Raw genomic sequence first — 14,406 nt, 5'->3', positions numbered from 1 at the left:
TTAGCCCTGATGAAGCCCTGCAAAGTGGGGCGAAACGTTGGAAAATAAATAGTTGTAAACTATTTTTATTTCTCCTTTGACCGCAACCCTGACCATCTTCCTTTATATCAATTTTTACGGTCAACTATACATACATATATAGAATACTTTTTTTGCATGGCTTGGCAAAAAAAGGCTCATATTTTTTGCCTAGTAAGCAGTGAAACGCATATCCCCTTCAGCTGCTGCCACTCATTAAGTTCATGAGGTAACCATAGATCTACCTTTCTTACTCTACCAATGGTCTGAGTGTCGAGAAACTGTCGATATACTTGTATTCAGTTGTGTTACAAGTCCTTTAATTGTTAGGTAAGGGTTTTCATCTACAGAAAGCCCAAGTTTATCATCGTGAATTGCTGTTGGAGGTTTACCTCTGAATTGATTATCTAAATCTGTGTCACTAGCCAAAACTTTTTCCAACCTCCAGCAAATGGCCCGGTTGTAACAATACCCTTCCCCAGATACCATGGTAATGTTTCTTACTGCTTGGGCTGCCTAGTTTAAACTTATAAAATAAAATTACTCAAAAAATATTTCCATAATCATATTTAATGGCATACTAAACAATGTGCAATCTATTGGAATAATCGTAAATGTTATCTAAAAAGAGGATTAATAACAGCTTATTTTAATCTGTGAACAACAAAAGTCAAGTATTCCCACTTTAAATTTCTGAAATAATGAAAACAAACATTTCATCTGAAATGACCCTGTAATAGTGCAATAATACACGGATAACGTATGTGTAGAGTATGAAATATTTATTAGTAGTTAATTCATATTTAAAGGTATATCAATACGAATGTCATAGGAAGTATAATAATATATATTGATAATTATATATTATTATGCGATGACAATCGCATTTCATTTGTTATTAACGAGAAATTGTATTTCAACTTAATGTGCTTAGTGATCATAAAATGTTACTATTAAAAAATATAGTATCACTCTATTTCACTTCTACAAATTTTAAATTGAGCTATGCTTAACATGGTAACCATACGATTATTTTCCTACAGAATTATAAATTCAAATTCTTCCAGTCAAAAATCATAAATAATTAGTAATCAAACAAATATTGGAGGACTAAATTTAAAATAGTAGTACTCTAAATAAATAATCAAATCCATATCCTTTGGATCTGAAGTATAAGTAAATCTTACTTGAGACTATACAAGAGATTGTCAATTGTCAAAATAATTTTACAAAACATCTCTCCGAGTATGATGAATTGACTCCTCATATAGTTCAAAAGTAAATTGTAAAGATTACTTGGTCTAGATTTGTATAAAATTTCTACGCATTATAAAATTTAAAAAGTCATGGACTCTCCCCACATCCCTATAAATTGCTTATTGTACTTCAATGGTTTTTATATTTCAAGATTACTACATACTGCTTTTGTATTGATAGACAGCTGGTAAGCTTTTTGAGCTCTGTAGGTTATAATTTTTATCAATCTTTCTGTGTAGCAATGGAAATCAGTCATGGTTTTTGGCCCCCAAACAATGTACCTTGTTTTGGATCTATACCATCATAGTAAATGATTAATTAGCGACAAGAGGAATATTAATAAATAGGCAGTTGTTACCAAAATATTGAACCTCTGACTTAACCTAAACTGATTCAAAGTTGTACATAATTTGTGTCCGGGAATCAATATTTAAGCAGCAAAATGCACGAATCCAGCTTGCGGCTCTCCATCTAGACCATGCTTAAAAAATGTACTACCCAATGTGTTTTGTATCTGCTTTATGAAAGGTAATCAAACTATAAGATTTGTAATTGTTGTGAGTCAAACACTTGGCATTCAATAAGTACCCCAACGCTCCTCTGTGTTCATTGATAGCTTTTGATTTTTATTGTTTCTGTGAAGAAAGGACCTTGGTCATAGAACTTGTGTTACTTGGACTTATGTTTGCTGCAAAGACTTTTTTAACACCTCACAAATGATATCTTCATGGTCTTCCAGATTAAGCACAATCCGGAAAACTATTCATTAATGTGATATTACAAAATATATGATTCTCATGTAGTTGCCTGCTTAAATTAATTGTCTTTTATACATGGGTTAAACCTTCAAGTTTTAAAAATAAATGAAATCACATGGTTAGAGGATTGCAAATAGTGTAACATAATTTGTGGACAGCCCCTTACAGGCATTAACAAAAAGATATTTCTGATTATTTTTTTTAATTGTTTTATAAAATTATTGATATTTCTAATGGAAGTTTGCATTTATTAGATGAGTGAAGATAAATTAGATGAAGAAATAAAAGATGAAGATTTTGAAGTCGAAGAAGTTGCTAAAGAAGAAGAAACAACATTATTAGATGGTAAATTTAATTATTTTTTCACTATTTAAGAATTTTATTCAATAAAATCTTTTCACCTTTAAAATTTCAAATCAAGTTATGTACCATTTTCAAATTTTAATTTACTTTAAATAATATGACTGCCAAGAACGTCATTTCCCTTCTTGATTTTTTAATATCAATTATGAAAAGTAGATCATTTCATTCTATTAATTTTTTTTCTGATATAAATATTGATGTAAAATTTTATATTTTGATAATTGTGTTCAGGACAGTAATGAAAGCTTCATGTTTCTTTTTAGATCTTAAAACAGAAAAAAGTAAACTTATGATATAAATATCGATGTAAAATTATATATTTTGATATCTGTGTTCATTGAAATATAAAGCTTTCATTACTGTCCTAGTAATGAAAGCTTTACATTTCAAGCTTTCATATTTTTTTTTAGATCTTAAAACAGAAAAGAGTTAACTTACGATATTAATTATTTAGAAAAAAAATTAAATAATATTTACTAAGTGATTCTAATTAAAAGTATAAATGGAAGATTGCTGATTGACTTTGTGTATCAATAAATGGAATATGGTCAGGGTGCGGTGAAATTAAACTCAACTAGTAATATTATGTACTATTTTTATTTGAGCCAACATTTCGGATTTGAAGGTGGAAAGGATATTGGAGTAACCAATGGATGTATGAATGGAGTTCCATTGGGAAAATGATCTGGTAAAGAAGGATCAGTCAGAAGCTGCAGTTCAGTGGGTCGTTTTATATTAGTCTGAAGACCGAGAATGGGTATTGTGGGAATGAACAGAGGATTTGAATTTATGGAGATCAGAGGTGTATGGACAGCTGGATTGGATTACTTGGCATAGGAAGCACACAAGGAAATACTTTCGACAGTAAAAAGGGTAAAGCCACTTTAACTCTTCATAAAAATAGGAGGTGGATGGAAATCCCGAAAATAAATCATACAAGGCAATTTATGAATCATTTTAATTTTTTCTCAAGAACCTTAGTGACACCTCTTATACTGTACAACAGTAGTCAAAGTTGGTCAGTCAAAAGAAGTAACAGTAGTCAAAGGAAGTAACTAAGAGTTGAGAGGTTCCAAATGGCAATAGGTAACAATTTAGTTGCTTTAAGGTAGAAAAGTTACAGCAGTAGATATCAGATACATGTGTTTTCTAGGAATGGGTTGATTCCAAGTTTTTGACGTGGTTATATGTCAATTGTAGTGTAAGATGAGTGGGTTTCATCAAAATCCTTGAACTTGTATCTATGGTTTGTAATATGAGATACTAACCTCTTCATTGATAGCTTTATCATCTTCTGCTGGCTATAATTCTTTTTTCTTCTATTTTTTTAGATATTTAATTATTTTAAAAATTTATTTTACCTATAAATTATGAGAGGAAATGAGTTTCAAATCTCCTATTACAATTGTGAGAAAAATACTACATAATTAATCAGCTTATCTTTAATGAGTTAAAGAGAATAAATTTAAAAAACATTTTGATAAAAAAATGTACTCTTTTGAAAAAAATATATATATATTTGAAACTTTTGCATATACATATGAAAGTTTGAACTTGTTCCCAATAAACTATTTTAAACTTTTACCTGAATGTTCAGTGTCTGGTAACGGTCTGTAATTTCAATATTTTCTGTTTTTATAATAGCATTATTTTTTAATTCATAATTGTTTTAGAACCTGAGGAAGGAGGGAGTGCTAATTCCAAAGTTGCTTTGGAAACTTATTTAAATAATTTACCAAGTTGCGTTAATAGAGAAATGATTGATAACGCAGCGGTTGAGTTTGTGGTCTGCTTAAATACTAAGACAGCTCGTCGGAAACTTGTTAAGTATGTATATAATATATTATTGTGTATTTAAATTGAGTCAATATGTTTTGATTGGCACCTGTATATATTTTTTTCTTGTAGGACATTGTTTGGCGTACCCAGAACTAGGCTAGATCTTCTACCTTTCTATGGAAGATTAGTTGCCATATTGAATCCTGTTATTCCAGAAATCGCAGCCAATCTTACTAGTCTTTTAAAGCAGGATTTTAAATACCACATTAAGAAAAAAGTAATATTCTCAATTTTGAATAATCTTTAGTATAGTGTATATCATTTTCAGCTTTATATTTGTTTAAATTTTATAACAATGGATTTTAATTTAAACAGCTTAAGCTTGCAGTTAAAACATTCAAACATGGTATTGCTTCATCTGCAAAAAGATTCTACTATTTCAGATTACCCATGATAAGATATGATGCTAAGTTTCATCACAAACTTTCCTATCCTAAAGTCTTATTCAAATATCAACATTTGTTTTAAATAATATTGATTATTAAATATTCAAAGTGTTAACATCTTGTATTTTGAAAAAAATTTAATCAATCAAACATATTTGTCAAATGTCACCAAGACTTAATGGTATTGCTGGATATGAACATGTAGTAATTTCCAAAAAGAGGAATATCAGATTAATTTGTGGGTACTGACTCCCATATATTTAACAGTAAGAAAAAATTTTTTTGGTCACATTCAATTTTAAGATGCTAGCTGATGTTAGTGCACCAAACTGGATAAACTATGACTTTTGTGTGCAGTGTATATAAATTAGTGTCTAGTTTTCAAATGCTCATTGTAATCCTTAAAAATCTCAGAAATTATGATTTTCAATTTAATTTTTATTTATCTTAGTTCTTTTTTAACATTAATTAACAACAAATTATATCAAAACTCTTTATCAAGAAAGATTTATTTTTTTATATTATTTTGCTGATAAAACACAATTAGTATAACATAGTATTAATATATTGCTGGCTAAGTAGGCTAGGCTAGTATAATAAAAATGGAAATGACCACTACCCAGGTGGAACCATGTTCACCAGTGTTCTCACGATATTATCCTCATAGGATATTCTCTTATAAAGTCTCCAGTTATTTATTTTAAACAGTTGAATTGACATAAAATTTCAACTTGCCCAATAATTTTTAAGTAAAATATTGTTACTAATAGTAAGTAATAATGTTACTAATAATAAGTAATAATGTTACCATTGCCTGTAAGGCACTGTGCTACTATCTCCAAGGACCTGGGTTCGAATCTGGCTGTGGTAGATAATTATTTTCTGTTTTACTGCAGCACTGTGGGTTTGGGAGCCCTCCAAGATCCATCCAGCCTTATGAAGTAGCCCCCTTAGTTGGGTAAAAATGTCGTGGTGAAGCGTGATTCTGACCGATTTAAATTTAATTGTCTGTAATATGTTGAACATTCATTTTTTATATATTTCTATGTAAGATGCATTTTTTTTAGTTTATATTGTAAGATTACAAAAAAATATATTTATTTATGTTATGTAAGTTCAATATCTTTTTAAATGAAATATTACAAAAACATTTTAAATCTTTTTTTTTTCTAATTAGGACCAGATAAATTTAGAATCAAAAATAAAAGTCTCTAGGTTCATTGGAGAGCTAGTAAAATTTGATTTATATCCAAAAATTGAAGCATTGTATTGTTTGAAACTTCTTCTGTTTGATTTTTCTCATCATCACATAGAAATGGCATGTAATATTCTTGAAACCTGTGGACGTTATTTGTACAGAAATAGTGAATCTCACCATAGGACTAAAATATATATGGTATGTATCCTAATACGTCAATTTTATGTATCTGATTAAATTTTTTGGTTAGAATTGAAATAATGACAATACAACCTATTGATACTATTTTTCTCAGTAATTCAGTTTTCTTATTTTAGTCGTATTTGAAAATTAAATGCTCATGGTTTAATTTATTCTTTCTTTGAATATGTCTTTTATTTTAATGAATTTGATTTAAATATTTAGGATGATATGATGAGGCTGAAGTCAGTTACTGCTCTAGATATCAGGTATACTAATATGATAGAAAATGCTTATTACTATGTCAACCCGCCAGAATCAACAACGGTTATAAGAAAAAAGAGGCCTCCTTTACATGAATTCATTAGAAAACTTATATTTCAGGTATTTAGTTTTTAGTAAACCATAATATATTATTTAATTTTGTTTTCTATTGGATTGTCAGAATACATTAACAGCTATACATAAACAATAAATAAAATACTTATAATTAATAGATTTATGATTGATTGCAACTGTTAAAATTTAAATGATTTCTATTTTTACAAGGATTTGATGTACAATGAATACGAAAGACGTGTGTTGAAACAATTAAGATGTCTTGATTGGGATGACGAATCAGTTGCTGATTATGCTATTAAATGTCTCTCTAGTGCCTGGAAAATTAAATTCCATCGTATTGCAGCATTGGCAAACTTAGTTGCTGGGCTTGTCGAATTTCAAGTAAGTATAGTTTTTAAACTTCTGAAGTTATTATTTAAAGGAATAATTTGCCTGTTAAAGAAATTAATTAAAAAAATTATAGTAGCATTGGTCTCGAAATTGGAAGAAATATTTTTTAATCTAAAATATATTTTATTCTTCAAATATTGTTATAAAATACAATATATTGTACAAAATTAGTGTCTGATAGATTCATGAATAGCTAACTTTACAAAGTTTTACAACTCCTGGTGATAACCTATGACTAGTTTGTGTTGTTATAAAGGATTCTGCAAGATACTTAAATATTTGCTAGGGTTATTTGTTTAGTGCAGTGGGTTTCCTTGGCATCCATGGTGTCCCAAGCCTATATTACTTTCTCAAAATATAACTAAGAAAAAAATTTAAGTTAAAGTAGTAAACATTGAGTGCATTCCAGCATTTACTTTGAACTGTTTTTTCTTATTTTCCTAATCCCTCAACCGCTCTAGTGATAATTATGGCAACATTTTCACATTTTTTTAGCTCGATAAGGGTTTTTTTTTAGTCCAAAAAGGGTGCCATAGCGACAAAAGTTTGAAAACCACTGGTTAAGTGCATACATGTTGAAAAATACACACATATTTATTATGTAGTATATATACTTGTAAATGTTTTGGTATCAACTATATTTGATAATTATTTAATGTGTGTCCTTTCTTCATCTCACTTTCTGATCGAAAATATCTGATAAAACTGTTTTTTACATATCCTAGCTTATGGATTTTTAGTACTTGAAAGGCAAGCTCCTTTGTATTTCTTTCCATATTCCTTAATTTAAGTGTTAGTTCAACTAAGGAAAGGAAAAGAAGGTTATATAGAATTTTCATTTTCTGCCTTGATTTTATCTGCTATTACAGAAATAAATTTGGATTGTTGGTGGCAGTTGTATCTTGAATGTATGCTATTTCATTTGTCTTTTGATGTTGATTGATATCTTTCAAGAATAATCAATATTTATGTGAGCTACAACTTAGGATATAACTATTTTTGTGTTACAGGAATTTGTTGGGACCAAAGTTGTCGATTCAGTATTAGAGGATATACGAATTGGTATGGAAGTAAATCTACCTAAAATGAATCAGAGGCGAGTGGCGATGATAAAGTATTTTGGTGAACTTTACAATTATAGGCTCATCGAAAGTACCGACATATTTAAGGTGACATATAACTCAAATTAAAATTAATAATTAATTAAAAGGTCATATCTTTCTCATATAATTTGAACTAATCATTTTTACCTTACTGAGCATTCAATTTTTTTTTTTCAAAAATCAATAAAATTGCATTAACTTCAGGAATTGGCACAAAACTTAGGATGGGCTTAGAACCTTCTACACTGCACAGAATGGTAAAAACTGTACTTTCCTTAACAAATTAGAGCCGGGGACGTAAAAGAAAACGTTTAAGAATATTATTTTTGTTTATAACTGCTTTTTCTCCCATAAAAGGTCATATAATCTAGAAGATATTCAGGTATTCAAGGGATCAATATTTTCAAAAGCAGATTTGGGAGGGATAAATTTTTTCAAAACCAGATATTGGAGGGATCAATATTTTCAAAAGCAGATATTGGAGGGATCAATATTTTCAAAAGCAGATTTTGGAGGGATCAATATTTTCAAAAGCAGATTTTGGAGGGATCAATTTTTTCAAAAGCCGATATTGGAGGGATCAATATTTTCAAAAGCAGATATTGGAGAGATCAATATTTTCAGAAGGGATGTATTAATTTGAACATATCTGTGGCTTTTTTCAAAAAGTAAAAGGGCTAGATTTTTCAAATTTTGTGGTTTTTAGACCAAAAGGTTTCAATTTAAGTTAATCTTTAAAAAATAACCTACATTAACATTTAAATCTATAAAATAAGACTTATTTTGGTTTTTTATTAAAAATTGTTCTTTTAGAGTTAATGGTGGTATAAATAAAAACTAAAAAAATTGAAATTGGCCCTTATAGAACTAAGCCACTGATATATTCAAATTAATACACTCCTTTTGAAAACATTGATCCCTTATTTGTTTTTACTGGAGGATTTTCCTAATACAGAACATTCTGTATGTATTTATTATTAATTGAATAATTTTCTTATAGGTATTGTATTCGCTGATCACATTTGGAATAAGTGTGCAGAGAGGTGTACCATCAGCATTAGATCCACCAGAAAATCTAATTCGAATACGATTAGTTTGCACCCTTTTAGACACATGTGGAAAATTCTTTACACATTCTGATGTCAGAACAAAACTTCCATATTTCCTAACTTATTTTCAGGTATCTTTTCTTTAATAATTGGTTTATGCATTTTCAATGTTTTTGGTTCAACAACTTTTATAAACAGCAAGTTTTAATCTGAAACTTATAAGCTATGTATTAAGTATATACGTTTTTTATGTCAAAATGGTTTTGTCCTGTTAAAAAATAAATGAGATTATTATGTTAATATATGCCGCAATAGTTAGTAATAATATTATGGAAGGTTATGTAAGATAAGTTGAAAATAAATTTTTAAGTAATTAATAGTACCAGAAACTAAAACTGACTATTTTTTGATTTGATCTGTAGAAATCCTTTTGAAATTGAAAGATTCAAGGAAATAAAGTTTTATATACATTGGATTGGCTTGGTTATAATTTAATCCGAGTAGAAGTTGACCCTCCATTTTTAAAATAACTTTCATAGAAAACATAAGAAGTATATAATGAAACTACTAATAAAAAATCATTTCTAAATTTATAACTCATATTAAAAAAAAAAAAACTACTTAAATCAGGTACTAAGTAAGTAAATAAAATCATAATATCTTAAAAATATTACGATGAATCTTTGAAATTAGAACTTGGGTACCTTGATTGAAATACTAAAATTGAGTTTACAAACTGTTTAAGAAGATGGCTTATTAGTAGTTGAACAAAAAAAATTATTGAAGCCAATCTCGAACATAGTCCAAGTCCTCATTTAAGAGAGAAAATTTCAGAACAAACCTTGACCCATGTTTGGGAAATTACGATATTTTATATTGTTTTAACATTTTTTTAAATGTTTTTGATTTGAAGGTCTTCAAATTCTCTTTCAAGAAGTATTTTTTCATTTTAAAGTATGCATATGTGACCAGTTAGGTCTACATCACTGTTGTTGTTCTTTGTCAGTTTCAATTATTTAGTGGATATTTTTTTCAAATCTTTGAAGTAAAATTCTGAACTGCCCAGACCACCATTGCAGAATAGCATCCATCCTTTTCCATCTGTTAGGTGTAAAGTTCTTGAAGTCTGAAGGATATTGTATTGTAATTTCCAAATTTAATATTATAATGGCATAGATTGTTTCTGTAGAGACAGTCTGATTTTTTTAGACAGATTCGAACTTAAGGAGGGTTGTTGTATTAGTCCACTAAATTTCATATCCTTCAATCCTATGTTTACATGATTCTCTGACAAAGCTATATCATCTGTACATCATAATAATTCTCATTCAGTCATCTTTTACATGACTTACCCCCCCTTTTTTTTTTACATTTATAAGAACGTAATGAGGAATATTTTTAGTCATATATTATCAAGTCATTAATTTTGTTTGGTATAACTTGATCAATCTTTTAATATAAATATCAATGGCTTACAATTTTAACTTTTATTTTACTCTGATATCCTTTTTAAGTATTAACTCATTTCTGATACTTGCATTGCAGTGCTATTACTGGTGTAAAAGGAGTGCGCCTTGCTGGAACCCTGAAAATAAGTTTCCTGTTTATGCCCAATACCAACTTGAAGATTGTATTGAAAAGAATTGTCCAAATGTTAAAGTTTACACTAGCCTCCAAGAAGCCTTAACTGCTGTCAAAAATCTTCAAGATCAAATTATGAATGACTATAACCTGAACAAGGTATGTATAGCTAGTTAACTATTGTTTTGTTCATCAGGGTTTATTTAGTATAGTAACAATAGTGCGAAACATTTATGCAGTATCATACTAATGTAATGAATATAGCTGTGTAGAAGTGTTAACAAACCTACCACCAAGTTACCAAGAGCAAGGTACCAAGCAAGAGTTTGTGGTAACATATTTTTGTGTTATTTTCTTTGATTGTTTATATTTTATAATACTAATTTCTCTTATTTTTTTTTAAATAAAAATAATAATAACGAAATGCAAAATTATCTATTTCTTCTTCATTTAATTCCAAATAGACTGCCTTTGTTTACCATTCTTCAATTTAATGGATCAACTTAATCAACTAAATTTCAAATTAAAATAAAAATGCATCTGACTACAAGTTTTTATTATTTTGATAATAACACAAGCATAAAAAAGAAAACTAAAATGAGTACAAATTATCTAAAGTTTTTCTTTTAAAATATTAATTCTGAAGTGTTGATAGTTGGCTGTAGATTAATAAGTGGAGAAGATGGTCAGGGGGGGGGGGGTGCAGTCAGCAAATATACAACAAAAATATTTATTCGTGCAGACATTTCAACCTGAATTTCAAGTCTTCAGCAGGGAGCATAGGCAGAGATTCTGGCTAAACTCAGTTCATATATATAACTGCAGTTTGTTTTGTCTGTTCATCATCAACAAATGTACTCAATTCATACATATAGCTGGAGTTTGTTTTTATTTTTTATATTATTATTTATTATATCAATTGGGTCATTACTCAACAGTTTTATGCCAGACGATTGGCACTAAAATGTTATTATAATTATTCTTAGCGGGCTAGGTGCCCCAGAATAAAATTTTATTTTATTCCATTCATTTCATTTAATAATTAAATCCATTTGTATTATAGTTAATTGTTGAATAACTCTTTTTTTGAATAATACTCTACTCTTGTTATGTTTAAATAGACCATAAAGTATTTTTTTATTTTATTCTTCATTTTATTACTCGTATAATAATACAACTTGTTTTAATTCTGTGATATGTTGGGTAAAGCTTTTAATCCTTGAAAATAAATTATTTTAGGATGAAAGCGGTGGCCATTCAGGAATATATGGTAATTTTCTTGACGACTCTATTTTATATGAAGAAGATGAAGAAGGTATGTAAAAATAGTTACTAATGTATTTTTAAAATAATATTTTCAGAAAGATTTCATGATTTTTTCATCAATTATTCTATTTTTCCATTGATTTTAATTCCCAACTTTCCTTCCATTCCTCTCGAGTTTATTATTTCACAGATCTGGTCAAATAGTCCAAGAAAGGATGAAAAAAAATCAAACATATGCAGAAATTCATTTTTTTCTAATTTTTGGATATGTTGTTTAGGTTTATATTGACATTAATTTTTTTTTCAAATAGTTGTCTTTTAATTTCTTCTGTCACACCTTAAAATATATGTATATATTTTTAATCTTTATCTTTTTTTTAAAAAAATAGATTGAAATAAAAGAAAAATTAATTACTCTTTATCCAGAAAAAATAGTCGTTTGAATTATAATAATTGAAAAGTAAATTAATTAAAAATCAAAGTAAAATTTAGTTGAGTAAAGTGATACTGTCAGCTATCCCACTAGACCTAGTGTGACAGTACTTTCACGATGGAAACTTATACAGTTTCACCATAGTAATTGCTTTAGCTGTTACGGCTATATCACTGTGTAAACAGGCTTTAATATGATAGTCATAACATGTACTGTCAGCTATCACACTAGACCTAGTATGACAGTACTGTCATGTGGGAGCTTCTTGTACAGTTCCATCATATTAGTGGCTGTGGTAGTTCCTGCTGTGTTATCATGTAAATGGGCTTTAATATGATAGTCACTTCACTGTCAAAACATGTACTGTCAGCTATCACACTAAACCTAGTATGACAGTACTACCATGATGGGAGTACTGTCATGGTGGAAGATTATTGTACAGTTTCATGATAGTAGTGGCTGTGGCAGTTACTACTGTGTCACCATGTAAATGGGCTTTTATGTAATAGTAACTTTACTGTCAAAATATGTACTGTCAGCTATCACATTAGACCTAGTAAATCTACCACTCTAGTAGTACTACCATTATGGTAAATACTGTCTTGACAGAAACTATTTTACAATTTCACCCTAGTAATGGCTGTGACAGTCCCTTCTTTGTCATCGTGGAAACAGAGTTTAATGTGATAACTTCCCTACTGTAACAATCACTAAGAACTTGACTCTAAGAAGCTCTATTCCAAATGGACTGTTACTGGTTTCTTGTCATTTAGATGTGTTATGAAATGATTCTCTCTTTTTTTTTTAGTAAAGAATCGCTCTTAATTGCTATATTATTTTGCTTGCAGGTTATTCTGAGGAGGAATCTGACAAAGAAAATAATGATTCAAAGGTAACTTAAGAATACTATATTATTTTTCTTTATTGAATTATTATTTTTTTATATTGAATTAACTTGATTTTCATTTCTTTCAAGAATCAAGTTAATAATGATGATGATATTTGGAATGAACTGGATAAGATGGTTTCCGATAATGTTCAAGAAAGACTGAAAGAAGCAGTACGCCCATCACAGGACATCGTCATTCCATTGCTTGGCAAAACTCATAAGTCTACAGGTGATTGTAATTATTATTTCCATCATCTCTTGTTTATTACAACATTGTTACTGTCTAATTATTTACAATTATATTTGGATTTGCCTATAACTAAAATATGAAAATATTTAAAAATACATTTTGGTTTATTAATACTTAATTAACGGTCTGTAATTTATATTTTCAAGTCTATATATATTTATATAAACACTTACATATATAAATATGTTTGCTAAATGTTAGATATCAGTATTATCTAAAATTATTATCCTTTAAAGTTAAGTTTTTATAATGTTGAACCATGATTTAAGTTAGTATAGTTATTTCAAGTTAATTGAATTAATATTGTTAATTACCTTTGATAAGGTGCCAGCCCGCTGTTATCAGACTACCAAATTTTCAGTGTTCACCCCATGCATAATGTTATAAATTTAATAAGTTATCTATTAATTACAAAAGCAACTTTTGACTTTTCTTATACTAATAAATTTAAAATGATAAAACCATAAAAGAAATATTCCATTCTAACTGTATGATCCTTCTTTTCATTAATAAATTTTGTCATCTAGTTACATTCTCAAATGTTTTCTTAATTTTACAGATAATTCTTCTTTTGTTCTATTAATGAGGAAAGGAAATAAAACACAGTGCAAGAGTTTGAATGTACCTTTAGACTCAGACCTTGTAAAAAATTTAAAATACCAAGAAGAGGTAAGAAAAACAGTTAATTGAAATATAACAATGTTGAATGCTAATGTTTTTGCGTAGTTTTAATGGTTTTGTTACTGAAATATTATTCATTTCAACGGTCTAATTATTATGGTGATGATGACGTGTTTTAACATGGTTTACCATTGGAGCAAAATATGGATCCAACGATCAGCAAAAACAGGAGGGGTGAGAAAGAAAGGGTTTGACAATACTTACTACCACCCCTCAAAAGATAAATGGGGTTAGATGGTAATGGGTTATTTTGAAGATTGAATTTTTATTTATTAATTTATCTAATTTAGTCTCTTTTCAATCAAGGTAACCAGTCAATCAGTTTCATCAATAGTTAGTAAATCTCACTTTTTTAAGATAAGATTCTTGGGAGAGAGAAATCCAACTAAATATATATTATTTATTTATATTTTTTATGTATTT

The 14,406-nt window shown here is 28.6% G+C and overlaps 1 protein-coding gene across 2 annotated transcripts in view; it reads left to right on the top strand.

The window, feature by feature from the left end:
• Positions 1–14,406, top strand: part of Upf2 (UPF2 regulator of nonsense mediated mRNA decay) — a 30,932-nt gene that overhangs the window by 7,995 nt on the left and 8,531 nt on the right. For both annotated transcript variants that reach the window (XM_014433233.2, XM_014433232.2), the window contains exons 8-20: positions 2,288–2,378; positions 4,070–4,223; positions 4,305–4,452; positions 5,799–6,017; positions 6,225–6,383; positions 6,549–6,722; positions 7,742–7,900; positions 8,835–9,014; positions 10,429–10,623; positions 11,704–11,779; positions 13,012–13,055; positions 13,140–13,281; positions 13,862–13,971. In XM_014433233.2, coding sequence (XP_014288719.1) covers positions 2,288–2,378; positions 4,070–4,223; positions 4,305–4,452; positions 5,799–6,017; positions 6,225–6,383; positions 6,549–6,722; positions 7,742–7,900; positions 8,835–9,014; positions 10,429–10,623; positions 11,704–11,779; positions 13,012–13,055; positions 13,140–13,281; positions 13,862–13,971 — 1,851 coding nt within the window. The remainder of the gene's footprint in view (positions 1–2,287; positions 2,379–4,069; positions 4,224–4,304; positions 4,453–5,798; positions 6,018–6,224; positions 6,384–6,548; positions 6,723–7,741; positions 7,901–8,834; positions 9,015–10,428; positions 10,624–11,703; positions 11,780–13,011; positions 13,056–13,139; positions 13,282–13,861; positions 13,972–14,406) is intronic.

Source organism: Halyomorpha halys, unplaced genomic scaffold, assembly GCF_000696795.3.
Source record: "Halyomorpha halys isolate HHAL.00 unplaced genomic scaffold, Hhal_1.1 Scaffold1174.1, whole genome shotgun sequence".
NCBI lineage: Eukaryota > Metazoa > Arthropoda > Insecta > Hemiptera > Pentatomidae > Halyomorpha > Halyomorpha halys.
Note: the sequence above shows the minus strand (reverse complement) of the source record. Positions and strands in the feature narration are given on the sequence as shown.